This window comes from Colobus angolensis, unplaced genomic scaffold (genome assembly GCF_000951035.1).
Source record: "Colobus angolensis palliatus isolate OR3802 unplaced genomic scaffold, Cang.pa_1.0 Scaffold222, whole genome shotgun sequence".
Taxonomy (NCBI): Eukaryota; Metazoa; Chordata; class Mammalia; order Primates; family Cercopithecidae; genus Colobus; species Colobus angolensis.
The window spans coordinates 1,718,410-1,744,304 of record NW_012115400.1 but is presented as its reverse complement, the minus strand read 5'-3'; the positions used below and the strand labels follow the sequence as shown (position 1 = coordinate 1,744,304).

The following is a 25,895-nucleotide window of genomic DNA, read 5'->3' as shown; positions in this document are numbered from 1 at the left end:
TGGCATGATCTCAGCTCACTGCAGTCTCCACCTCTTGAATTCAAGCAATTCTTTTGCCTCAGTCTCCCGAGTAACAGGTGCCGGCAACCATGCCCAGCTAATTTTTTTTGTATTTTTAGTAGAGATGGGCTTTCACCATGTTGGCCAGGCTGGTCTCAAACTCCTGACCTCAAGTGATCTGCCTGCCTCGGCCTCTCAAAGTACTGGGGCTACAGGTGTGAGTCACCGCGCCCGGCCAAGACGTGACATATTTTCTTTTTACCTTTTTAGAGACAGAGTCTTACTCTGTTGCCTGGAGTACAGTGGTGTGATCATAGCTCACTGCAGCCTCAGAGTTCTGGGCTCAAGTATGCCTCCCACATCAGCCTTCTGAGTAGCTGGGACCACAGATGAGTACCATCACGCCCAGCTAATTATTTTTTGTAAAGACAGAATCTGGCCATGTTGCCCAGGCTGATCTGAAACTTCTGACCTCAAGTGATCCTCCCACCTCAGCCTCTCAAAGTGCTGGGATTACAGGCATCAGCCACTGCACCTGGCCTGTGACTTACATTCTTTTTTTTTTTTTTTTTTTGAGACAGGGTCTCACTGTGTTCCTCCAGGTGGAGTAGAGTGGCATAGTCACAGCTCACTGCAGTCTTACCTCCCTGGATCAAGTGGTCCTTCCACTTCAACTTGAGTAGCTGGGACTACAGGTGTCCACCACCATGCCTGGCTAATTTTTGTATTTTTTTTTGTGGAGAGGGATTTTGCCATGTTGCCCAGGCTGGTCTTAAACTCTTGGCTTCAGCAATCCTCCTGACTCAGCCTCCCATAGTGCTGGGATTACAGCTGTGAGCCACCACACCTGGTCACATTCTTAAAAGATTATTCTGTATAGTAAATATGTGTTGAATGAATGAATGAATGAAAAGAAATCCTCAAGCTGGACCCCAATACCATAAACATGGAGATCTGACCCCTTCCTCAGTTAAGAAACATTTATTTGGATAAGAAAGAAGGCCTGAGGGCTAGGGGCCGGGGCTGGCCTGGGTCTCAGTCCTGGGACTCAGCAGCCCGCACAGGTTGGGAGGGGCACTTCCTCTTGCTTAGGTTGGTGAGGATCTGGTCCTGGTTGGGCCGATGGAGAACCACAAAGCTCTCTGGAGGAAGGATGGGGCCTCTGTTCTCTTCCACCTGGCCCATCAGCAGATAACTGACTCCTGGAAGAAGGAGGGAGGGAGGGGTTGAGATCTCTTATTCTTGAGACCTGTCAGCAGGTCTCAAGATTCCACACCTTGATCATTTCAGTGTGGCTTAGCTCACCCCATCACCATTTCTCCACATCTCTGTTACCTTTCTTCAAGGGGGGGCACTGCTTGCAAGGCACGTAAAACTTCAGGGAGGTGCCAGTGGGTGGAGAAGGCAGGTCCAGTCCTCCAGTTTTATAAGCACCAATAAGACTGACAGTGACAGCGAGGCCCTCCCCTGGCTCCCGAACCATGGACTTCACTGTTGCAGTCACCACTGTGGGAGAATGGGAGTGAGAGATGAGGAGATGGGAGGTTCCAGACGGCAGTACTGGAACTAGAAGCGGGAGGTGGTTCGAGGAGCTGGAATGGGGTTAGGGGTGTTCTTACCCAGGCTGCTGGCACAGAAGTTGCTCTGCAAGGTGCCTGTCCGGCGGCACTGCTTTGGGCAGGTGACAGCGGGTGCATCTAGGAGGGAGGAGGGTGGAGGGTGACCTGCTCAGCATGTAGGAGGGTGCATTGTCCCCATAACAGCCCCATTGACTTGAACTGTTCAGAGCTCTGTCCAGCTTCCGGTCCCAGCACCCAGTAAGGGTCATTGGCAGGAAGGAGGGACCAGTGACTATCAGATGAATCAATGAGTGAATGTAGCCAAGGAAGAACTTTTTTGTTTGTTTAAGATGGAGTCCTGCTCTGTTGCCCAGGCTGGAGTGCAGCGGCACAGTCAGGCTCACTGAAGCCTCCACCTTCCCAGCTCAAGTGATCCTCCCACTTGAGGCTCCCAAGTAGCTATGACCACATGCCTGGCTAATTTTTTGTTTGTTTGTTTGTTTTGAGACAGAATCTCACTCTGTAACCCAAGCTGGAGTGCAGTGGCACAATCTCGGCTCATTACAATCTCCACCTCCCAGGTCAAGCGATTCTCCTGTCTCAGCCTCCCGAGTAGCTGGGATTACAGGTGTGCACCACCACACCTGGCTAATTTTTGTATTTTTAGTAGAGATGGGGTTTCGCCATGTTAGCCGGGGTGGTCTTGAACTCCTGACCTCAGGTGATCTGCCCGCCTTGGCCTCCCAAAGCGCTGGGATTACAGGCATGAGCCACCAGCCCAGCCTAATTTTTTATTTCTGAAAAGACGGGGTCTTGCTATGTTGAACTCCTAGGCTTAAGCGATCCTGCTGCCTGGGCCTCCCAAAATGCTGGGAGTACAGGTGTGAGCCACAGTGCAGGTCAGAACTTTTTGAAATGGCTCCCTTCAGTCTGTTTCCCCTTCCTCCCCCATCCCAGACTCACTGGGGGCTGAGGGAGTTTCCTTTGTTTTCTCCCGAGGTTGGGACTTGGGGGGCGGCTTGACTTTGGGCTCAGTTCCCGGTTTGGGGCTGGGCCCTTGCCCTTCTTTGGCAGTGCCCCGCCGCAGGGTCTTGTAGGAGGCCGAGAAGCCATCAGCGGTGACGCTGAGATCTGAGACGAACTGGACGAGGAGTTCATTCCCTTCAGAGGAGATGGAGCTGCGGGTGGCCACCGAGCATTGAGGGAAGTGTCAGGGCGGGTGTGCACCACACTTGTCTCAGCCCCGTGACTTTTTTTTTTTTTTTTTTTTTTGAGACGGAGCCTCACTCTGCCGCCCAGGCTGGAGTGCAGTGGCGCGATCTCGGCTCACTGCAAGCTCCGCCTCCCGGGTTCACGCCATTCTCCTGCCTCAGCCTCCCGAGTAGCTGGGACTACAGGCGCCTGCCACCATGCCCGGCTAATTTTTTTGTATTTTTAGTAGAGACGGGGGTTTCACCGTGTTAGCCAGGATGGTCTCGATCTCCTGACCTCGTGATCCGCCCACCTCAGCCTCCCAAAGTGCAGGGATTACAGGCGTGAGCCACCGCGCCCGGCCCCCCGTGACCTTTTTTGTTTGTTTGTTTGTTTGAGACTTTGTCTCCCAGACTTGAGTGCAGTGGCTCCATCTCGGGTCACTGCAGCCTTGACTTTCTGGGTTCAAGTAATCCTCCTGCCCCAGCCCCCCAAGTTGCTGGGACTACAGACACGCCACCATGCCCAGCTAATTATTTTGTATTTTTAGTACAGACAGGGTTGCGCCATGTTGCCCAGGCTGGTCTCGAACTCCTAAGCTCAGGTGATCCTCCAGCTTCGGCCTCCCAAAGTGCTATGATTACAGGCATGAGCCACTACGCCGGGTCTGGTGGCCTTTTAGCTTTGTCCCGACTTCGCAGAGCCCCACTCGCCTCTCTATCCCCAGACTCCAGACCCAGGGCCAAATCTTTTTGCCTGGCCTGGAACCTGCTCCCCTCGCTGGTTTGGAGCCCTGGGGTTCAGATCCCGTCCCTTTAGTTGAACCCCGCCCCTCCAAACAGCCGCTTGCGCGGGGTCCCCCCACTCTCTCACCCGGACTCGCCCAGGGCCCGCCCCTCACCCCGGGACTGCGTCGCCGCAGAACTTCCCCAGCCTCCGGGAGTCGTCGCTCACGGCTCCGTTGAACACGCTGACGGAGTCGTAGCGGCAGTAGGTGTCCGGCTCCAGGTCAAATTTCTCGAAGGTCAGCGCGATGACCTGGTGGCGGGTGGAGGCGGGGGCTGCGCGGTGGGACACCCCTCGGCGCCTGCACCTCATCTACTGGATGCCTTCTGCAGCCCCTACTCCCACCTCCCGCGTCCCCTGGGCCCCCTCCTGAAGGCGTTCACACCACAGCACGCAGGACCACACACACCCATGGGACCCTGCAGCGGCGTCGGTCGTCGTCGTTGGCAAGGTCAAGTCCTGGCGCACTCACAAGTGACAGACCCGCGTGTTATACCAGGACCCTGGTACCTCACTCTCCTGAGACTTGTCTCAGTTGCAATTTTTACATTTTCGTTTGCGTGCATGCAGGGGTTGGGGCTGTTTTGGGGGCCCACCAGCGCAAGCGCAGTGCTCGGGACACAGCAGATGTTCAATAAACATTTGCTGGCTGCAAGCTGGAGGGCGCCGCCTGGGTCCTCTAGGGCAGCCCGGGCAGGAGGGTCGGTACCTGATCCGGAGGTGCGATGATGTGCCAGGAACAGCTGATGCCCGGGGGGTAATCGGACTCGGGCCAGTTGGGCGTGGTCAGGGTTCCCTGGGCCTTCTCCAGCCGCCCCCCGCAAAATTGGTGCTCTGGGGAGGGGAGAGAGGAGCGGGGGTGGGGGGCGGTGGAGACCCTCGGTCAGTTCGAGGAGAGCTCTAGGCTGGGAGCTCTAGGCTGGGAGCCCCGGCAGGCAGCTCGGATGTCTGGGGCTCAGGATGAGGGGACGAGAAGAAGGGGAGGTAAGACGGGGGCAGGTTAGCAAAGAGCGGCCGGGAGGAGCGCAGCTCGGGGAAGTCTGGGGCCGCAGGGCGCACTGGCGGGCGGTGGAAGCGGGAGGAGGAACTGGCTGGACGCCCCCTTCTGGCCCCTCCCCGACCCGCGGCCGCACCGCGCCTCTTCCCCTAGGAGATCCCATCTCCCCGGCCCTGCAGCAGAGTCCCCTTTCAGGCTGGAGAGGGTGTCCTCGACTTGGGGCACAGCCCCCGAGGCCCCCTTTAGGGAGGTCCCCGCCTGAAACATTGCAAGGGAGACTTCTGCCGCCAGGAGGGGGTGATGGGACCGCAATCGGGAGCCCAGGGCTGAGTGTAGGGGGGCCCCCCGGGTCGGAGGAACCTAGTCCCCCCAGCCCTAGGGTGCCCCCTCGCGCCCGTCGGAGGGAGCCCGATTGCGGACGGGGGCGGGCAGTTACTCACCGTCCCAGTAACCCCAGGCCGCCCATTCCACCCGCGGGTCGGTGACCCATTTCCGCCTCGCGCCTGGGGGGGGCCCTGGAAGAGGGGATGGGTGGGTGCGGGAGGAGGGGAGAGAAGACGGGGAGGAGGGACTGAAGGGGCGGTTAGTGAGGAAAATTGGTCAGGGAGGTAAGGCGCCCTAGGCGCTGGGGCGCGGGGTGGGCGGGGCAGAGGTTAGGGCTGGGGGCGGGACTGCGCCCGGGGCGGGGCCTAGAGGGGGGGAAAGCGGAGGTGAGGGAGTTCTCACCAGTGCCCGAGGTGGCCCGCCCGCTGTACCAGAGCAGGAAGCCTCGTCCTCCTGTGCCCTCATCCGCCGTCATCCTCAGGGTCACCTGGTTGCCGGGGGCGACTAGGGGCGCAGGCCGGAAGGTCCCGCAAAAGCGTCCAAGCCGCTGGCCAGAAGTCCCAGACCCAGCGAAGACCTCCAGAGCATCGTAGCGGCAGGCGGGGTGCAGCTCCAGGTCGAAGACTCGGAATGAGAGGGACACAGTCTGACCCTCGGGGACCTGATAGCGGGGACAGAGGCGGGGACCCACAGAGTCAGGCCCCACACAACCCAGCCAGAGGGCAACTCCCTTGCCCCAAGCGTTTCTTGCAGAAACGGACCGAACGGGAAGAGGCCCCCATGCGAGTGTAGGGCAGAGGGCCTGGTCTCTGCAGCTCTGCTGGTGGCCTGTGCAGGGGACAAGACCTGAGGCTTTGGAAGAGGAGGGAGGGCCGGGGACTGGAGAATGAGGATTTGCGGGAAGGGTTAAGAGGGTGCTTGTTACGGTGGGAATGATGCCTTTAGTGACAGAGGAAAGACACTTGGAGCTGCCCCAGGTTGAGAAGGTGGTGCGGGGGACTGGGGTTGGGGGCCTGGGGGCGGTCCCTTCACAGTCAGGCCTTTGCCTCTGAGACTTTGACAAGGGGTAGTGCCCAGAGGGGTTTCTCACCGTTATGGTCCAGATGCACTCCTTATTAGGGGGGTAGAGGTTGGGGAACCCCTCACTTGCCACGTAACCTGATTCCCCCTTCACATCCCCTCCGCACAGGAACACAGGTCTGGAGAACAGAAAAGGGGTCAGGAAAGAGCAGGGACGGGTGGGACGGGGGAGCACTGGCAAGATGGGGATGAGGTGATGAGGATGAAACTCCAAGAAGGGAAGCTGGGGGATGAAATGGAAAGGTCTTGAGAGATCTGGGGCAGGTTCCACCAGCCAGGACAGGGCTGGGGTGTCCCAGACTCCCACAAAGATAAGGGAAAAGTGGGCCTGGCAACTCAACCATCCCTCCAACCCCCAGAGTCCCCACCCCCACCCCAACAGGAATTCCCGGAATCCTCCTCGGCCCCCCTTCCTGACTCCCCCCTCACTCTGCCTGGCAGTCCAGGGACAGGAGCCGCCTAACTACTTCCAGATGTGGACATAGCCACGAGGCGGTGGGGGGGAGGGGGTGGAGAGATGGAGGGAGCTGCAGTGGCGATGGCCCTCTGATTGAACCTGGAGGCCAGGCTCCCCGAGCTCCTCACCTTAGCCCTGCCCCTGTTCCAAACTGCTTTAGAATCTGACTCTCAAGTCTCCACTCGCTGGCCCCTCCTCCCTCTAAATCCCTCTCGAATTCCTTCCTGGAATCCAGCTACCAGGCAAGTTCAGGAGCTTGGCTCTCTCTTGGGTTCTATGGGGGGGCCAAGGGTATGGGTGGGTGAGGAGACTTAAGAGACCAGAGGACGAACGTGGTGGGGGAATGGGAGCAGTGGTGGCCTGCAGGAGATCAAGGTCTTACAGCAGATGGGGAGGATTTGGGGGCCAGAGAAGGGTGAGGCAGTGGGAAATCTGGGGAGTGGTGTGTCAGCAAGGGAACCCAAAATATCCCCAGGCATAACGCCCCAGGAATCAGGGGTCTGAAGTTCACTGGAGCTGTCTGGAAGATGCCAAGAGACCTACCTGGTGTAGTTGGGGGTCTGGCCCTGGGCAAAAGGCAGCAGGGCCCAGGCAGTGAGGAGGGGCCCCAGGAGGGAGGCTGTGGCTGCAGGCAGCATGGCCCCGGGGAAAGAGGCAGAGGTCCTCAAGACAGAGGCAGCAGCTGAATTTTGCTGAGCAGCAGCAGCGGTGGCGGCAGCAGCAGGATAATCAGCGCCAGATGGGGCAGCCTCGGGTGTGTGGGCGTGGGGACTGGCCAGTGGGGCGGGCGGTGGGGAAGGCGGGACAGTGGTGTGTCCTGGGACCTCTCTAGGTCTAGGACACATAAATGTTGACCTAAGAAGGGGGAGGAGCAGTGAGGGGCAGAGGCCGTCTCCCAGGCCTCAAGTAACGTCATTGGGAACCCCACTCTGTCCACTGAGGGAGTATCTCCGGGACCTTCTGAGGACTCACTAGCCCCCATCCTCCCCCAGCCCCTGCTTCCTCAGCTCAGGAGCCCTCATTGCTTACTCCCTACCTGACCACCCCGCCAGCTCATTTTCCAGTTCTTTTTTTTTTTTGACGGAGTCTCATTCTGTGACCCAGGCTGGAGTGCAGTGGCGCGATCTCAGCTCCCTGCAACCTTCGCCTCCCGGGTTCAAGCAAATTTTGTGCCTCAGCCTCCCAAGTAGCTGGGACTACAGGCGCATACCTCCACGCCTGGCTAATTTTTGTATTTTTAGTAGAGACAGGGTTTCAGCATGCTGTCCAGGCTGGTCTCGAACTCCTAGCCTCAGGTGATCCACCCACCTTGGCCTCCCAAGCTGATGGGATTATAGGCGTAGCCACCACGCCTGGCCTCCAAATCTCTATTGCCTTCTCTCCAGGCCTGGGCCAGACTAGGCCAAGGAGAAGGAATTCTCACCCATGACCTCTTCCAACTACTTGAAGGTACAGGAAGCAACGCGGGAGGCATGGGATGTAGATGAAAGGAGTGTCCTTGTTACTGAGCAAGAGGTGGAAGGAGTAGAAAATAGAGCCCAAACCTGGGAGGTAAACAGAAGGAAGAGAGGAGGGGGCTGGCTTCAGGCTGAATCGAGATGGGTGGGAAGCTTTTGGGGGTCAAGAGGAACTGGCTGCCTCAGGATGGGACAAGTCTAATGGACAGGGGACCCCAGGGGGGTAGCCAAGAGCATCTGTGCTAGAGTTGTTCCAGAAAGTAGGGCCAGGACTTCCCACTTGGGTGGGTGCGGCCATCAGGGGCATCCACCCTACGATCTCCTTCATCTTCTCCATGCGGTCCTGCAATGTGTGGCAACTGTGGATCTGGCTGAGGTACTCCTCGCAGGCCTGGGCCATCCCCCCGGGGTCCTGGGGTGCTCCAGTCCCCAGACCAGGTGGGCTCTTGGGAGCGAGGAGTGGACAGCAATGTGAAGAGTTCAGGCAGCATCAGCTCCACTGCACCTGAGACCTGGAGCTGCTTCTGTTGCCTGCCCCTGCCTGGGCTCCTGCCCTTCCGCACCCACCATGCCGGGCAGCAGACCCCCATCCCTGCCCATCCCTGCCAGCCTTCCACCAGGCCTCCACAGCAGGCCTCACTGCAGCCTTTTATTCTATCCATCAAATCTCTTGTCCATGATAGTCAGGTTGGGGGCCCCTCCTGGGCAGCCCCCTGAACATTTTACAAAACAGTTCCCTGCCTTACCCTGGTTAGCGGTCCCCACGCCCTAGCAACCCCTTCCCACATGCATGCACACAGTGGTCATTGCTCCTTAGTCCCTGGCCTGGGGCCAGACTCCCTCCAGGGACTAGGCTAGCATGAGGGGGATTAGGTCTCAGGGGCTGGGGGCCCTACAGCACCCCCGCCTCCCTCAGCCTTCTGCAGCATGTCCAGGGCCTCCCAGAAGAAGTCCTTCTGTGCGGCCATCAGGGGCATCCACCCTACGATCTCCTTCATCTTCTCCATGCGGTCCTGCAACGTGTGGCAACTGTGGATCTGGCTGAGGTACTCCTCGCAGGCCTGGGCCATCCCCCCGGGGTCCTGGGGTGCTCCAGTCCCCAGGCTGGGCTCGGGAGTCCCCACCACCCTGCTGGCCGGCAGGTCACGATAGGGGGTGTGCTGCTCGATGTCGTGGCTGGACAGGATGTATAGACACTCCCTGGTGGCACAGAGGGCGCAGGCACACAGAGGGACCTTGGAGGAGGAGAGAAAGGGGCATGGCTGAGTGGTACTTTCCTTGCAGGGGTTCCCAGGGAGCCCGGGCTAATCCGCCTATTGCATTCTTCCCTCTCACACCAGCCCTGAGCCTGCTAAGTCCCAGGGGTGTGAGAGGTTGGGCAAGGCCAGCACAGTCTGCTAAGGGAGAGAGCAGAGAGTGTGGTATGAGGCAGAGGAGGGAGGTGGGGTGATGCTAGGGAAATGGGACCCCCTGGGTCCCTGCAGGAGCCCCAGCTACAGCCTTGTGGGCTTCCTGGCTTATGACTCTCGCCTTCCCTGGGTGCCCGCTCCCCTGACCCCGCTCTGACCTTGACTTGGAGCTTGACGAAGGAGGCACTCCCCTTGGGCCAGCCTGGGAGGCGGCCCCCAGCCCCACAGCCGCAGCCCAGCAGCTCCTTGCTGAACTCTGAGCTCTGGCTCAGCACCAGAGAGTGGTTGAGGCCACACCACAGGGTGATGGGCCGCTGCAGGTAACGAACCTGGGGACACACGGCCAGGGGCCCTGAGTGGGGAGCACCAAGGGACTGGGGGGCTGGGGTGGGAAAAGGTTGACTGGAAGGCTCGGGGCAGAATGTGAACTGGGGAGGAGGAAACGGGAGCCAGCACTGTCCCACGCCCCAGGTCTGCCCTGCTGACCCCTGCAGCCCCCATACTCTAACTGGTCACAGAGTCTTGCACTTCTCTTGGTACCTCATCTATGCCCCCCAGAAAATGAGCTCCTTGCCTGAGCCCAGGGCCTGCTGTGGTGTACCTCTCATTTTCAGCCCACCCATCTGTGCCAGTCCAGCCTCTCGTCTTGCCTGTCAGCCTCGGGGAGACTTGCTCCTTGTGCAACTTCAGGTTAGCCTCCAACACCACCCTGAGGAAGGACTTTCCTTCCACTATCCTTCCCTTCCTGCTCTACTATTGTCTTTTCTTTCTTTCTTCCTTCTTTCCTTTCTTTCTCTTTCTTTCTCCTTCCTTCCTTCCTTTCTCTTTTTCCCTTCCTTTCTTTATTTTTCCTCCCTCCCTCCCTTCCTTCCTTCTTCCTTCTTTCTTTTCTTTTCTTTTTTTTTTTTTCTTTTTTTTTTGAGACAGAGTCTGACTCCGTTGCTTAGGCTGGAGTGCGGTAGTACGATCTAGGCTCACTGCAACCTCTGCCTCCTGGGTTCAAGCGATTCTCCCACCTCAGCCTCCCAAGTAGCCAGGACTACGGGTCCCTGCCACTACGCCCATCTAATTTTTGTATTTTTAGTAGAGACGAGGTTTATGCCATGTTGACCAGGCTGGTCTCGAACTCCTGACCTCAGGTGATCTGCCTGCCTTGGCCTCCCAAAGTGCCAGGATTATAGGCGTGAACCACTGCGCCTGGCCTCCACTCTAGTATTTTTATTTTCTATTTTCTTTTTTTAGAGATGGGGTGTCATTCTGTTGCCCAGGGTGAAGTGTAGTGGTGCAATCATAGCTCACTGCAGCCTTGAACTCCTGGGCTCAAGCCATCCTTCCGCCTCAGCCTCCTGAGTAGCTGGGACTACAGGCATGTGCCACCACACCCAGCATGTGCCTATAATTTTGAAATTTTAAATTTTTAAATTGTCTATAGAGATAGTGTCTCACTATGTTGCCCATGGTGATCTTGAACTCCTGGCCTCCCACTTCAGCCTCTACCTTTTTTTTTTTTTTTTTTTTTGTGGAGACAGAATCTCGCTCTGTTGCCCAAGCTGGAGTGCAGTGGCACGATCTCAGTTCACTGCAGCCTCTGTCTCTCCGCTTCAAGCAATTCTCCTGCCTCAGCCTTCCTAGTAGCTGGGACTATGGGTGCACGCCACCACGCCCGGCTAATTTCTTTTGTATTTTAGTAGAGATGGGGTTTCACTGTGTTGCCCAGGCTGGTCTCGAACTCCTGGGCCCAGGAAATCCACCTGCCTTGGCCTCCCAAAGTACTAGGATTACAGGTGTGAGCCACTGTGCTCGGCCTAGCATTTTCAACTTATCACATAATTCTTTTCCAAAATGGCCACCCTGTTTTTGAAAAAAAATGCTTCTACTTGCTTCCTGCTGCTTCCTGCCCCTCTCTCTTAAGCAGCAGGTTTGGTTACATGACCAATCTGAGGTTGACCACATTACTGTTCCTTCCCACAGCCAGTCTTTCCAGCACCTCCCTGGGATCTGGCTTTTTTCTTTACTACATTACTGACATGCTCTTTCTAGAGGCACTTGCCCTCTCAGCGGCTAAATCGCAGGGCCTCTTCTACTCCCTCATTCTCCTGAGCCTGTTAGCACTTTAATTCTGAAGACACTGACAAGTAATTTATGGTCATTCTAGAAAAATTATGAAACATTGGCAAGCAAAAAATTAATTTTAAAATCATTGGAAATTCCACTATCTACTATTAATATCTTACTAGATATTCTTCACTGTTGGCTAAACAAACAAATACACATAAGTTGTATATTTTTCATTTTTTAGAGATAGGGTCTCAGTGTCACCCAGGCTGGAGTGCAGTGATGATCACACTTCACTGCAGCCTCTAACTCCTGGCCTCAAGCAATCCTCCTGTCTCAGCCTCCTGAGTAGCTGGGATTACAGATGCCACCACCATGATGGGCAAGTTGTGTATTTTTACACAAAAAATGGGATGAGCCAAGGTGTGGTGGGTCACAGCTGTAATCCCAGCACTTTAGGAGTCTGAGGTGGGAGGATTGCTTAAAGCCATGAGTTCTGTATAAGCCTGGGCAACAGAGCAAGACCCTGTCTCAAAAAAAAAAATTATCTGGGCATAGTGGCACATTCCTATAGTCCTAGCTGCTTGGGAGGTTGAGACAGGAAGATCTCTTGAGCCCTGGAGTTGGAAGCTGCAGCGAGCTACAATTGTGCCACTGCACTCCAGCTTGGGAAGCAGCAAGACCCTGTCTCAAAAAAGTAATAATAAAAATAAAAGAGGCCGGGTGTGGTGGCTTACGCCAGTAATCCCAGCACTTTGGGAGGCCAAGGTGTGCAGATCACCTGAGGTCAGGAGTTCGAGACCAGCCTGGCCAACATGGTAAAACTCCGTCTCTACTAAAAATACAAAAATTAGCCGGCCATAGTGGTGGACGCTGTAATCCCATCTACTTGGCAGACTGAGGCAGGAGAATCACTTGAACCTGGGAGGCAGAGGTTGCAGTGAGCCAAGATCGCGCCATTGCACTCCAGCCTGGGAGACACAGTAAGCCTCCATCTTGAAAATAAAATAAAAATAAAAATAAATGGTACTATATAAACCATTTCATAAAAGTTTTTTTTCACCTAAAAATATGGCATGACTATCTTTTCCATGTCAGTAGCAAATGTATCTTACATTGTCACACCGTCAATAAACCCTGCCGCCCACCCCATTTGGAACTTCCTTCTCATGTGGCTTCTGGGACAGTGTTAGAGGGATGCATGGCCTGTTTTAGAGGCACCTCTTCTTCGTCCCCTGCCTACCATGGGGCCTACTTCTCAGAGTTGCTTTTCAGTCTCTACTTCTGTCCATTCAACCATGTTCCCAGGTAGTATCTAATTGCCAGCTAGACGTTTCCAATTGAGTGTGGTTTTTGTTTTGTTTTGTTTTGAGACAGAGTCTCTCTCTGTCACCCAGGCTGGAATGCAGTGGCACGATCTCGGCTCACTGCAACCTCCGCCTCCCAGGCTAAAGCAATTCTCGTGCCTCAGACTCCTGAGTAGCTGGGACTACAGGCGCCTGCCACCACATCTGGCTAATTTTTGTATTTTTTCTAGAGACAGGGTTTCTCCATGTTGTCCAGGCTGATCTCATGGGATTACAGGTGTGAGATATCATCCTTGTTTCAGAGCCACCTCTGTCTTATACCCCTCTCTTCTACATCTAATCAGTTTTGAGGCCCTATTCATTTTCTTCCCAAATTAGAGAGCTCCTGTATCCATTCCTTCCCATTCTGGCTGCAGCACCAGGCCCTTGTCTCAAGTGCTGCCATCACTCAGCAGCCTCCTGGCGGGTTCCCTGCCTTGGCCTCCCCTGCATAAGGCTCCTGACATGTTCTCAGTCACCTCCTGGGGGTTGCCTTCTCCCATTCCAGAACCTGCAGTGACTCTTCCCCAGATCTACACCTCTCTAGGCTTGTGCCTACCTGTACCACCTCATACCTCAGTGATTCCCAAGATGCCTTCTGTGCTTTAGTAAGACCCGTCTTGTCACTGTCCCAGGTATGTGCAAGTTTCGTGCCTATCCCCCTCCTTATCACACAAAATGCCTTCTCTATCCCTACCTAAGTCTTATGTAACCCACGAGGCCCTGCTCACATCTTTTTTTTTTTTAGATGGAGTCTCGCTGTGTTGCCCAAGCTAGACTTCAGTGGCACGATCTCAGCTCACTGCAACTTCAGCTTCCTGGGTTCAAGAGATTATCCTGCCTCAACCTCCTGAGTAGCTGGGATTGCAGGCATGTGCCACCACAGCCAGCTAATTTTTTATATTTTTGGTAGAGATGGGGTTTCACCATATTGCCCAGGCTGGTCTCGATCCCTTGACCTCAAGTGATCCGCCCACCTTGGCCTCCCAAAGTGCTGGGATTACAGGGGTGAGCCTCTGCACCTGGCCCCTGCTCACATCTTACCTCTTCTAGAAGTTACTCTAGCCTGCCCAGGTCACCCACTCTACCCCTTCACTAAATTCCTACTGCATTTACAGTGTGCACTGCACAGAATGGACCTCATAGTGCCAACCCTGGGGAAGACCTGGGGCAGTACCACTGGCATTACATGTTGATTGGCTTAACTTCCCAGAGGAGCAGAATCTGGATTCTATGGAAGCAGGAGAAGTGGACATATCTGGGGGTTAGGGAATTGGAGGAAAGGGGTTGGGATGAGAGTTGCTGGGACACAGTCTTACCTGTGTGGGTTCCCCTCGGTCCATTTTGTCCCCTGTTCCTAGCTGCCCGTATCTGTTATTTCCTTGCATAAAGATTCTGCCAAATTCATCCACCAGGCCAAGGTGATTGTAGCCAAGAGCACAGAATAGGATCTAGCATGCAAGATAGAAAGGGGATAGGCATTCCATTCCCTCCAGAGGAACTCTGAGTTCCAGAGTCTCCCAGCCACTAACCTGCCATCCCCAGCTGATCTCTTTCTATATATAATATATATACATATATTTTAGAGATGGGGTCTCACTATGTTGCCCAGGCTGGTCTAGAGCTCCTGAGCGCAAGCAATCCTCCCTCCTCAGCCTCCCTCCGCACCCAGCCCTCAGCTGATCTCTTTTGGCATACCTCTCCCTGGGGATCCCCTGCCCCTCTGGATCAATCATTTGATTCCTATAATACTTCAGACCTTTCAATCCCTACAGCCCCACCCCTCTGGTTGGCCCCATCCCTCCAGGAGCTTACCTTGGCAGGCAGTGAGAGAGCCAGTGGCATCTGCTGGTCCAGGGGGTCAAAGGCTTGAAGAGTCCCAAAGAGATCCCGATACACCCCTGGGGTATGCACCTCAAAATACACTCCCCCCTGGTCTGGGGGGTCAGGAGACCTCAGCTCAGCAGCTTTGGGCACCCATTTCCTAGGGATAAGGCCCCACCTGGGATGAAAGCTACAAGATCCAAGGAGTCTCAAACCCACTAGGAATGCATCAACTATAATGCCTGGGAACTGAAAACACATCTTTTGAGACTGAGCCTCGCTCGGTCGCCCATGCTGGAGCGAAGTGGCACGATCTCAGGTCACTGCAACCTCTACCTCCTGGTTCAAGTGATTCTCCTGCCTCAGCCTCTGGCGTAGCTGGGATTACAGGCGCCTGCCACCACACCCAGCTCATTTTTGTATTTTTAGTAGAGATGGGTTTTCGCCATGTTGGCCAGGCTGGTCTTGAACTCCTGACCCCAGGTGATCCACCTGCCTTCCCAAAGTGATGAGATTACAGGCAAGAGACACCATGCCAGCCCTAAACACATCTTTTCACTAGGATGCCCTCAGAGGTTGACCATCCAGCTAGAGTAAGGACGAGGGCTGTCAGTGTTTGGAGGGTCTAACCAAGGCTGGGGGCTTGAGCTAGGGGGAGGTGGTCCATACCCGTGACGTAGAGGGTGCTGCTCTGATTGGAAGTCATGCAGGCCACGCGCAGGTGAGGCAGGTAGTGGGACACCTTCCTCAGGGCCAGCTGAACCGTGTAGGAGCGTGGCTGGTCCAGCTGGGTCTCATTCACTACCAAAGAGTAGATCTTTCCTTCCTCTGGGGGCAGGGGAAGCAGACAATTAGTTGGGGAGGGGATTCTCCAATAGCCACATAAACATCCCAAGAGACTCCCTAGGCTCTATGGGTGACACATTTACTGCCCTAGAGTGGGGCTGGAAGAAAAAGGGTGAGAAAGAAATAAGGGAAGAGTGACCCCAAGTCCCCCAGACTCCAGTTCCCACCATAAATCAGGGAAGTATTTCAGCATGAGAGATGAGCAGAGAGAAAAATCTAGCAGATTTGTTAGAATCCAATTTGAGTGAGAGGTCTGGGGATTGAGGGCCCTGCCTGGCATTCAGAAGTGTAGAGGTGATCAAGTGTGGTGGCTCACACCTTGGTGCTCAATCCCAGCACTTTGGGAGGCCAGGGCAGGAGGATCACTTGAGGCCAGGAGTTCGAGACCAGCCTGGGCAACATAGCAAGCCCCCCATCTCCTACCCTGCTCCAAAAAAGAAAAAAAAAATTAAGAAAAAGCCTAGAGGGTTTCAGGCCTGGGGATGTGGTTAGGTATAAAGGACACTGGGAAAGTAGGGAGCAGTTTGGAGTATAGTGAGGTGCTTGGCATGGAAGCTGGGGAGATCTTTTTTTTTTTTTTTTTTCTGAGATAGAGTCTCGCAATGTTGTCAGGCTGGAATGCAATGGTGCGATTTCGGCTCACTGAAACCTCCGCCTCCTGGTTCAAGTAATTCTTCTGCCTCAGCCTCCCGAGTAGCTGGGACTACAGGCATGTGCCACCATGCCCGGCTAATTAGCTAATTTTTGTATTTTTAGTAGAGACGGGGTTTCACCATGTTGGCCAGATGGTCTCAATCTCTTGACCTGAAGTGATCTGCCCATCTTGGCCTCCCAAAGTGCTGGGATTACAGGCGTGAGCCACCATGCCCTACCAAGATCAGACTTTTTAAAATCAGGTGTTCACTAATAGTGGTTTGCAAACTGTTTTTTGGCAGCAGGGCCTTTTTGTTGTTGTGTTTTTTTTTTTTCGGAGACGGAGTCTCGCTCTGTCACCCAGGCTGGAGTGCAGTGCCACAATCTTGGCTCCCTGAAACCTCCACCTCCTGGGTTCAAGTGATTCTTCTGCCTCAGGCTCCCAAGTAGCTGGGACTATAGGTGCACGCTACCACGCCCGGCTATTTTTTTGAGATGGAGTCTTGCTCTCTCACCAGGCTGGAGTGCAGTGGCGTGATCTCGGCTCACTGCAACCTCCGCCTCCCGGGTTCAAGGGACTCTCCTGCCTCAGCCTCTGGAGTAGCTGAGACTACAGGCGTGCGCCACCATGCCTGGCTAATTTTGTATTTTTTTTTAGTAGAGTCAGGGTTTTACCAGGTTGGTCTCGATCTCGACCTCGTGATCCACCCGCCTCAGCCTCCCAACAACTGGGATTACAGGTGTGAGCCGCCGCGCCCGACCTAATTTTTGTATTTTTTAGTAGAGATGGGGTTTCACCATGTTGGTCAGGCTGGTCTCGAACTCCAGACCTCAGGTGATCTGCTCACCTCGACCTCCGAGAGTGCTGGGGTTACAGGTGTGAGCCACCGCACCCGGACAGGGCCTTTTATTCATGTAAAATATTAAGCAGAATCCTAGACTAGGAGACAGAGAAAGGCAGAGCTATTTAGATGGAGACTAGGATAAGGTGGCATATGGAAACCAGTCTGAGGGGCCTCCCTCCCCGTCCTCTGCAGCAGGGCCTGAGGAATCTGCAGGGAACAGTTTGCAAAAGCCACTGTTTTGGGCCACACCTGTGAGGAGCAGTAGAGACCGCTGGGTCTCCTGACCAACCAGCACGATCTGCTTGAAGGTCATGGAGTGGTGGAATGTCATCTTGAAGACCCGCTGCCCACTAGACTGCAGATAGACCTCAACACAGTCGGAGGCCCGGCTGCTGGTGGTACCCACCACTTCCTGCTGCTCCCGAGTGGCCAAGACGTACAGGTATTTACGGTAAACTGTGTCACACCTTGGGTCTGAGGCAAACTGGGGGAAAAGATGAGGGCGTCTGAGATCTAGGGTTTCAAAATGGGATGGGGCTGGGGCAGCTGGATCCTGGGGTGGGAGGTGAAATGCTTGGGTCCAGGGTTGGGAAATAAACCCTTGATTTCAAGTTCCCATGTGGGAGGGCAGAAGTCATAGGAAAGACACCTCAGGACTAATGGGTGTCTAGGTCCTCAAAAGGGAGGTGGCGATATGGTTAGGCTCTGTGCCCCCACCCGAATCTCATCTCGGATTGTAATCCCCAGAGGAGAGGTGATTGGATCATGGGGGTGGTTCCCCCCATGCTGTTCTCGTGATAGTGGGTTCTCACAAGGTCTGATGGATTTATAAGGCAGTTTTCCCTGCTCTTGCTTGCATGGTCTCTCCTGCTGCCATGTAAGATGTGCCTCTTCCCCTTCTGCCATGATTGTAAGTTTCTTGGGGCCTCCCCAGCCATGTGGAAATGAGTCAATTAAACCTCTTCGACTTATAAATTACCCAGTCTCGCCGGGTGCGGTGGCTCAAGCCTGTAATCCCAGCACTTTGGGAGGCCGAGTCGGGCGGATCACAAGGTCAGGAGATCAAGACCATCCTGGCTAACACGGTGAAACCCCGTCTCTACTAAAAAATACAAAAAACTAGCCGGGCGAAGTGGCGGGTGCCTGTAGTCCCAGCTACTCCGGAGGCTGAGGCAGGAGAATGGCTTGAACCCAGGAGGCAGAGGTTGCAGTGAGCTGAGATCCGGCCACTGCACTCCAGCCTGGGCGACAGAACGAGACTCCGTCTCAAAAAAAAAAAAAAAAAAAATTACCCAGTCTCGGGTATGTCTTTCTTTCTTTTCTTTTTCTTTTTTGAGATGGAGTCTCGCTCTTGTTGCCCAAGCTTGAGTGCAAGGGTGCAATCTCAGCTCACTACAGCCTCTGCCTCCCAGGTTCAAGTGATTCTCCTGCCTCAGTCTCCCAAGTAGCTGGGATTATAGGCACCCACCACCACACCCAGCTAATTTTTGTATTTTTAGTAGAGACAGGGGTTTCGCCATGTTGGCCAGGCTGGTCTCGAACTCCTGGTCTCAGGTGATCCGCCTGCCTCAGCCTTCCAAAGTGCTAGGATTGTAGGTGTAAGCCACTGCACCCGGCCTCAGGTACATCTTTATAGCAGCATGAAAATGGACTAATACAGGTGGGCTCTCAGCTGCCAGGGTTCTGCTACTTACATCTTTGGCTCCACGACACAACACAACATAGCGACAGGCCCGCTTCCACTGCACCTGGCCGAGGGTGGAGACCAGGGCATTTTTGAGGAAGAAGAGGGTCCCCACATAGTCAAGAATGAAGACATGATCCTTGGTGGGCAAGAAGCGACGGTAGCCATGGGCTAGCAAGGGGGCCACACTCTTGCTGAGACATTGGCGGCGGCCTCCAAATGCCTGGAAATACAGGCCCTTCGTGTCTGGAGGAGGGAAGGAGATGGAAGATTCAAGGGATGGGATGACACGAGGGAGATGAGTTGGAGCTTGGGTAGATTTCTCAGACACCCTGGTTTGTAGCTCCTCCCCATCCCCAAGACAGGGGAACAGACCCCTTATTAAGGAGATGTGTAAAATAAGCTTAGATTATACTCGGCATGCGAACTTTAGTCTCCAGCCGACCTCAGCCCAGGGTCAAACATGTGCTTCTTAGTGAGCAGTTCTTTGGTGCAACCTTGCATCAGCGATGTCGAGGAAAACTCTTAAGAAGAAAGACACTGAGGCCGAGCGTGGCATCCACCCCCCTCACCCTGAGCCCCTCCTCCCATCCTCACAGCCCAGTGAATTTTTGCATGCCTGTAATCCCAGCACTTTAGGAGCCCAGGAGTTTGAGACCAGCCTGGGCAATGTGGCAAAACCCCATCTCTATAAAAATACAAAAATTATCCGGGTGTGGTGGCGGGAGCCTGTAATCCCAGCTACTCAGGAAGCTGAGGCAGGAGAATACTTGAACTCGGGACGCAGAGGTTGCATTGAGCCAAGATCGTGCTACTGTGCTCCAGCCTGGGTGACAGAGCAAGACCCTCTCTCAATAAAAAACAACAAAAAAACCTGTCTAAAAAAAAAAAAGAAAAGGGGAAAGAAAGAACAGAAAAAAGAGACAGAAACAGGAGTGGAAAGGAATGATCAATGAAGTCCGCTCATCCTCCCTCACCCCTAGCTATGGATCTGTGTTCTGGGTACCCCTTCTCTTTTAATCTCCCAGTAAGTGTAACAAGTACACTCTGGGTGATCCCTGGAGGGGAAGAGGGTTTATGACATGGTTCTCAGGCTGGGGGTGATTTTGTCCTTCAGGGACATTGGTTGTCACAATTAAGGGGGATGCTGCTGGCCATCTGGCGGGTGGACGCCAGGGTTGCTGCTTAAACATCCTATGATGCAGAGGACAGCTCCCCACAGCAAGGAATTATTTTGCCCAAAATATCAATAGTAAGTTCAGAAGCCTTGGGTTAGAGGAGGGAAAACTCCAGGTTTGGGGAGTGAGGGATGCCTCTAGGGAAAAAGCGGGAAGTGCCTGTGTACAGAGGGAGACTTGGCAGGGAGGCCGCTAATGGGGGCTGTGGGTGGATTCTGAAGACTTGCAGGAAGTACTCAAGGGAGAATGTTTGAACTGGATCCGTTTCTTCCAGAGAAAGGGGCCCTGGAAGCACTGTTAGGAGTGTGGGTGTCATCAGGGGCCTTTAGAGAGCAGGAAGGCTAAGGCAGGACAAGAGGCAAGGAGAACAGGAGGTTCTGGGGAAGGTGTACAGTTCAGAATGGCAGCTCTCTTCCAGGGCCGGACTCCAGAACCCTGATCTCGGAGGCGTGGACTGAGTCTGCGACAGATGCGTCTCCACACGCCTTCCGCATCGCACACTTCGTGGAAGTAGCGGCAGGTCTGGCCAAGGGCGACAAGGTCTCTGACTGGGAGGAATGAGATGATATGCTCCACCTGGGAGGGAGGAGGGAAGAGGCGGGGGGGTCATTGGTGGCTCCTTGGTGGTCTGGCCCCCAATCCTATTATTCTCAACCCCCCTCCCCAAGGACTCACCAGCTCTGGGGGGAACAACTGGATAGAAATCGGATTCCCTTTCCCCTTCTTCTCTTCAACCCCAAGCTCCGGGCCACAAGAAGGGCAGCTTCTCTTCATCTACCCGAAAAAGGGTACATAGGGTCCCATGAGGGTCCCACATCCTTTTTTCCTTTCTCTCCGCCTATCTTGGGGCTCATCTGACTCCAGCTGGGTGCAGTCATGTCCTCCCCTCTCTCTCCAGACCCATCCCTAACTTCTCCAAATAACTCCTCCCAATCTCCTGCGGCCAATCCCCCTCACCCGGAGCCCCTCCTCCCGTCCACACAGCCTGGTGAATTTTTGCAGCTTCCGTCTCTGGCTTCTCCTCACCATCCTGATTGCCCCCTCCCTGCTCCTGCCCTCCTGTCTCCTAGGCCCTTGGCCCCCCGTTCCTGCTGGCTTTCCCACACTATGTCCTCTGCCTAGGCTTGGGGGACCTCCAGGCCCCCTCTGCCTCCTAGACCCCTCCCCCATGGAGTCTGGGGCTAACAAACCTCTCTGTGACCTCACTGTTTGGCCACTGTGACCTGTTCCCTTTAATCTTGTCCAGGACCCATCTCTCAGACAGCTCCTGGGTTCTAGCTCAGTTCTAGCCATCACATGGCTCAAGGGATATGCATTTTACCGGAGAAATAAAGTGTGAATTACTGGTAGTGACATCTTTATTTCAGGGAGCAGGAGGAGGTTTTCCCACTTGAGGCCCTTTTAGCACTAACTCTGTAGATAAACACCGGTGAATTCTTCACGTTTCAGCAGGCCAAGGCCTCCAGGGATTGGTATCTCAAGAATATAGGCTCAAAAATCTATAAACTCAGTTTGACAGGTGAGATGGAGAGGTGACTGTGCTCATAATCGTTTAGCTCACAAATGATTCAGCAAACTCTTTAGACTCATGAAAAAACACATCCAAAAGGAGACTGCAGCCTGGTGCCAGTGGCTCATGCCTGAAATCCCAGCACTTTTGGGTGGTCATGGTGCAAGGATGGCTTGAGGCCAGGGGTTCAAGACCAGCCTGGTCAACATAGAGGAGACCCTGTGTGTATATATATAAAAAACTTAAAAATTACCCAGGCGTAGTGATGCACCCCTGTAGTCCCAGCTACTCAGAAGGCTGAGGCAGAAGGACTGCTTGAGCCCAGTTTGAGGCAGCAGTGAGCTATGATCCTGCCACTGTACTCCAGCCAGGGCGAGAATGATACCCAGTTTCAAAACAAAACAACAACAAAAAAGAAGACTGCTTTTGCTTTCCTGAGGGGCAGTAACATCATTGCATGTATAAAGGACAACCTATTAAGGTGGGAGAAAGGGATGGATGTCCTCTGAAAGCTTAGGATTTCTCCCAGGGTCTCTGATACTAGCTTTGTCTTATGTGGGGTGACATTTATGAGGAGAAACAGCAGGGGTCAGGGTTGTGTCTGTCCCGATCAGGGCAAATCTACACCAAGAAATCCAAGGAGTGGCTGGCTCTTGCAGGGGTTCAAAGGAGTCCCATCCTGCCAGACCACCAGCTCTTACCACACGGTGTCACAGATCCGTTAATTGACTGCACCAGACTGACCACCCAAATTCCCTTATGTATGGTGCCTAGCCACAGCTAGGCTGGGATGCCTAAGATGGAATCTTTTTTTTTTTTTTTATTAAGATGGAATCTTAATACTTCAACAACTATTCAGGAATATCAACTTCTGAGATGTGAACTTAGGAGAAAGCAACTTCAGTGACTTGTTTCTGGGCAACCTACCACATAGGAAGGGGACTGCATTAAGGACTTATGCCACTAGAAAGGAAGTTAAGATCTCCAAGTAGACAGAAAGGTATTTTCCATTCCTCTTGCATTTGGATCCCCTTTATCCACTCCATTTCACCCCAGGAGGCAAACGGGAGGTTGTGAATAGAAAAGGTTCACTGTGGGTCAGGCTTGGTGGCTCACGCTTATAATCCCAGCACTTTGGGAGGGCGAGGTGGGAGGACTGCTTGAGCCCAGGAGTTTGAGACCAGCCTGGGCAACATAGTAGGACCCTGTCTCTACAAAAAATACAATTAACTGTCATGGTGGTGCATGACTGTAGTCACAGTTACTCGGGAAGCTGAGGTGGGAGGTTGAGGCTGCAGTGAGCCATGATCAAGCCACTGCACTCCAGCCTGGGCAACAGGGCAACTCTGTCTCAAAAGAAAGAAAAGTCCATTGTGGGCTGGGTGTGGTGGCTTACGCCTGTGATCCCAGTACTTTGGGAGGCAGAGGCAGGATCGCTTGAGGTCAAGAGTTTGAGACCAGCCTGGGCAATGTAGCAAACCCCATCTCTACAAAAATTAAAAATAAATTAGCCAGGCGCGGTGGTGCCATGCCGCCCGTGGTCCCAGCTACTTGGGAGGCTGAGGCGGGAGGATCGCTTGGGTCCAGGGATTCAAGGCTGCAGTGAGCCATGACTGCACCACTGCACTCCAGCCTGGGCGACAGAACCAGACCTTCTTAAAAAAAAAAAAAAAAGAAGAGGAAGGGAAGGGAAGGGAGACGGAGGAAAGAAGAGAGGAAGGGAGTGAAAATACCCATTGTGAAAACTGAGGGAGTGGGAAAGGACTCTGAGTGGAGGATCCAGAGACCTGGTTTCTACAGCCAGCTGTCAGGAACTTGCTGTTCGCTCTTGCTAACGCATCAACTTCCCTCTGCCTCAGTTTCTGCATTCGTAGCATCAAGGGCGTTTTCTAGACGGTGAGATCCTTTCTAAGCCTCTAAAACCCCCAGATCTGGTCCCCTCTCCATTCCTGTCCAGGGGAGCTCCTCGGGTGAGACGGCAGACCGTGCAACGCTGCACCTACACCCTCCCTCCTCGAGCTGGGCGTCTCCAGGCTCTGGGAAGCCCCCCGCCCGCCCCCAGCCCGAGGGTCCCTAGACCCCTGCCAGAGGCTTCACAGTCGGAGGTCCCCCCGCTGGCCCCTTCAGCTGCGACAACCGCCAGTGCACTGGCCTCAAGCAGTCGCCCGACTCCCTTCCAGTCCTTGACGCCGGCTAGCCCCCTAACACGTCCAGCTCGCACTCGCCACTGCAGCCGCACACTGCGTTCCCGGCCGGCCCGGGCCTCCACGTTCATTAAGTTCTAGCTCATCCACCTTCTCCTTAGCAAAGGGACCGCCTTCTCGCCCATGCTATTGGTAGGCAGAGCCGTCCCTCAGAGAAGAGGCTGGTCCAGATTCCCTTCAGAGGCTCTAATTGGCCTTCTTGACAGTCACTTGCCTATATCTGGCTTACGATTGGTCTTTGGGGGACGAGGACTAGGCACTCCTGCTTGCGGTCCCTCGGCCCTTTTCCCTACTAGTTGAGTGCCGGTGTCGCCTCCTCTTGGTTGGACCTGATTGGCTCCACCTCCAGATCTAAGCATTGTGATTGGGTGCGGCTGCGCTGGGCGGGACGGCCTGGAGCACCAGCCGTTGGCGAGCGCTCTATCCTCGTTCCCCTCCCTTCTCTCGTCAGACTCCAGCGCCGGAGCTCCACCCCACTGGCGGGTTCTGATTGGTCGCTTCTGACGCGTCTCGGGGTCACGATTGGCCCATCGGGTCCCGGACACAGCTCCCTCCCACTTGAGGCAACTACGGCGGCTCCAAGGAGGGGGAGGGGGAAGGAGGGACGGCGGGTCCCGTCAGTCAGGCAGCTGGAGCCGCTGGGAGCGGATGGCGGCGGCCGTAGCGGCTCCACTCGCCGCTAGGGGTGAGGAGGCGGCAGCCACAACCTCCGTGCCCGGGTCTCCGGGTCTGCCAGGGAGCCGCAGTGCAGAGCGGGCCCTAGAGGAGGCCGTGGCCACCGGGACCCTGAACCTGTCTAACCGGCGCTTGAAGCACTTCCCCCGGGGCGCGGCCCGTAGCTACGACCTGTCAGACATCACCCAGGCTGGTGAGTGCAGCCGGGCCCCGGGCCCGACCGGGGCTCTCATTTGCATAGCCCCACCCCGGGCCCCGCCCAATCCGGGGGTCGGGCCCGCCCTTTCACCTGGCGGCCAGGGTTGCTGCCCCTCCTGATTGCCGTAAACCTGCAGCCACCCCTTCCCATCTTTGAGAAAGCCCAGGACAATGAACGTGCTTCTCGTTTGCACAGAACGCCCGGCGCCTCCGAGCGTTGAGAGAGATTCCTCCTTTATTTGCATAGCTGCGCACCTGTAGGATGGTCCCGCCCCTCACCTGGTTGTCTCATTTACATGACCTCTTAACCTCAGCTCCAGTCGGTCTATGAAGCAGTCCCCACGAGCTCCTCTAATAACTGCTTTCTCTCCCATCTCTTCGTCTACACCGCTTAATCCCCTTCCCACCGAGATCCGAGCCCCGGGCACCCCCTTCCCGTGACTGGTCCCTACGCCCGAGGTTTCTGCTTTCTGTGCCGCAACCCCGCCCCCTGAAGTCCTGGCCCTCTCCACTGTCCACGCAGCCTATAGGAAAGCCTGTGGGAAAGAAGCAAATCTCTACCTCCCCTCACTCTTTTCTCCCTGAGCTCTTCCGCCTATTATCCCCAACCCCCTTATCCGAGACTCCTCCTTCTCCTTCCTAAGCCTGTGAGGTCACTGTGGAGCCTGTGACCTCATAGGGATCCTAGAATTCCCATTTCAGTTTCTGCTTTCTCCCGGAGAGGGACTTGAGGCCGTTGCTGGAGGGAAGGAAATCTTATCTCCTAGCTGGGAGTGCTGGCCAGCTAGAGACTGTCCTTCCACGCCTCAATCTGCAGGATCTGTCCAACCATGCACCCTCCACCCTGGTGTCTGTGGACAGTAGGGAGTGGGGGACTTAACTGTGACAGGTGAGTCAGGCCTCAGCTACTCAGGAGGCAGCCCATGACCTTGGGCCGGCAGCTGGGGGTGGGGATCAGGATCAGGGAGGACTGCATTCCCGAAGCCTCACCCCAGCCCAGGCCTCCTCCTCTCATCGGCAGGGTGGGGGACCGGAGCTGGAGGAAAGTGCGTATTTCTCCCTAAGCAGGTGCCCGCTCGCTTGGGAATACTCAGGCCAGCACTGGCACATGCCCTCTCCCATCTTCTGGGGAGAACCAGTCGAAACCTCCCCACTGATCTCGCCTGCTCTGCAACAGGTGAGATCAGGAATGATAAGCGAGCTCCAGGAGCCATTCCTGCCCCTTACAGCCCGGTTCCCTCCCACCCCCACCTAACCCCACGCTCCAGATTGACCTCAGCAGCTGTGTGACACTCACTGTCTGTTCCCTTCCCCTCCCCCTTGGTTGTTTTTTGACAAAGACCAAATGTTATTCTTTACTTCCTTAGGCTGTCTCTGCCTGTGTGGACTCTTGGGGAAAACTACCCGGAGCTCCCCGGCTCCTCCCAGCTCCCACCCCCTGCCCCCTCCTCCCCCAGCATTCCGGCTCAGGGTGCAGCCACGCTCCTGTGAGCTTGGGGGGGGAAATCCCAGTTTCCTGAGAACCCTCCTCTGCCCCACTCTCCACACAGGAATCCTCAGTCCTTCCAGGGCCCAGCTTCTAGGCCAAGTGGGGTCCCTCTTGTCCAGAACTCTCCTCTGTCCCCTCTCCCCAAGCA

The 25,895-nt window shown here is 55.0% G+C and overlaps 3 protein-coding genes across 4 annotated transcripts in view; 1 reads left to right on the top strand and 2 right to left on the bottom strand.

Annotated features, from left to right (window-relative positions):
• Positions 1 to 962: 962 nt before the first annotated feature.
• On the bottom strand, positions 963 to 7,310 carry PCOLCE (procollagen C-endopeptidase enhancer). Its single transcript, XM_011943917.1, has 9 exons — positions 6,938 to 7,310; positions 5,948 to 6,056; positions 5,260 to 5,518; positions 4,246 to 4,370; positions 3,652 to 3,788; positions 2,523 to 2,737; positions 1,620 to 1,697; positions 1,336 to 1,506; positions 963 to 1,202 (listed from the first exon to the last, which is right to left on the bottom strand). Exons 1-9 carry the CDS (start codon positions 7,237 to 7,239, stop codon positions 1,036 to 1,038), a joined length of 1,563 nt encoding a protein of 520 aa, XP_011799307.1. The 5' UTR covers positions 7,240 to 7,310; the 3' UTR covers positions 963 to 1,035.
• Positions 6,451 to 25,895, top strand: part of LRCH4 (leucine-rich repeats and calponin homology (CH) domain containing 4) — a 29,090-nt gene continuing 9,645 nt past the window's right edge. Inside the window, exons 1-2 of the mRNA XM_011943920.1 lie at positions 6,451 to 6,636; positions 23,837 to 24,253. Of these exons, the coding sequence (XP_011799310.1) occupies positions 24,034 to 24,253 (220 nt within the window). The 5' untranslated portion in view covers positions 6,451 to 6,636; positions 23,837 to 24,033. The remainder of the gene's footprint in view (positions 6,637 to 23,836; positions 24,254 to 25,895) is intronic.
• On the bottom strand, positions 8,487 to 20,848 carry FBXO24 (F-box protein 24). 2 transcript variants are annotated; one of them, XM_011943919.1, is made up of 10 exons: positions 20,778 to 20,848; positions 20,347 to 20,445; positions 20,064 to 20,247; positions 18,504 to 18,739; positions 17,059 to 17,293; positions 15,155 to 15,313; positions 14,477 to 14,598; positions 13,981 to 14,112; positions 9,419 to 9,589; positions 8,487 to 9,086 (listed from the first exon to the last, which is right to left on the bottom strand). In XM_011943919.1, the coding sequence occupies exons 2-10, from the start codon at positions 20,443 to 20,445 to the stop codon at positions 8,721 to 8,723; spliced, it is 1,704 nt and encodes a 567-aa protein (XP_011799309.1). In that variant the 5' UTR covers positions 20,778 to 20,848; the 3' UTR covers positions 8,487 to 8,720. The 2 variants fall into 2 exon arrangements, with proteins under 2 accessions (XP_011799309.1, XP_011799308.1); XM_011943918.1 differs by having other exon boundaries at positions 20,629 to 20,842.

Bases quoted from the DNA above. Each gene is read 5' to 3' on its own strand.
- PCOLCE (XM_011943917.1), bottom strand. From the start codon at position 7,239: ATGTGTCCTAGACCTAGAGAGGTCCCAGGACACACCACTGTCCCGCCT. The intron at 5,519-5,947 runs GTGAGAAACCCC...CCCCGCTATCAG, and splicing joins AGTGCATCTGGACCATAACG to GTCCCCGAGGGTCAGACTGT. The intron at 4,371-5,259 runs GTGAGAACTCCC...TCCCCTCCCCAG, and splicing joins GCGGGCCACCTCGGGCACTG to AGCACCAATTTTGCGGGGGG.
- FBXO24 (XM_011943918.1), bottom strand. From the start codon at position 20,841: ATGGGGGAGGGGTCTAGGAGGCAGAGGGGGCCTGGAGGTCCCCCAAGC. The intron at 17,294-18,503 runs GTAAGTAGCAGA...CTTTTCCCCCAG, and splicing joins TGTGTCGTGGAGCCAAAGAT to TTTGCCTCAGACCCAAGGTG. The intron at 14,113-14,476 runs GTAAGCTCCTGG...CTTGCATGCTAG, and splicing joins CTCTCTCACTGCCTGCCAAG to ATCCTATTCTGTGCTCTTGG.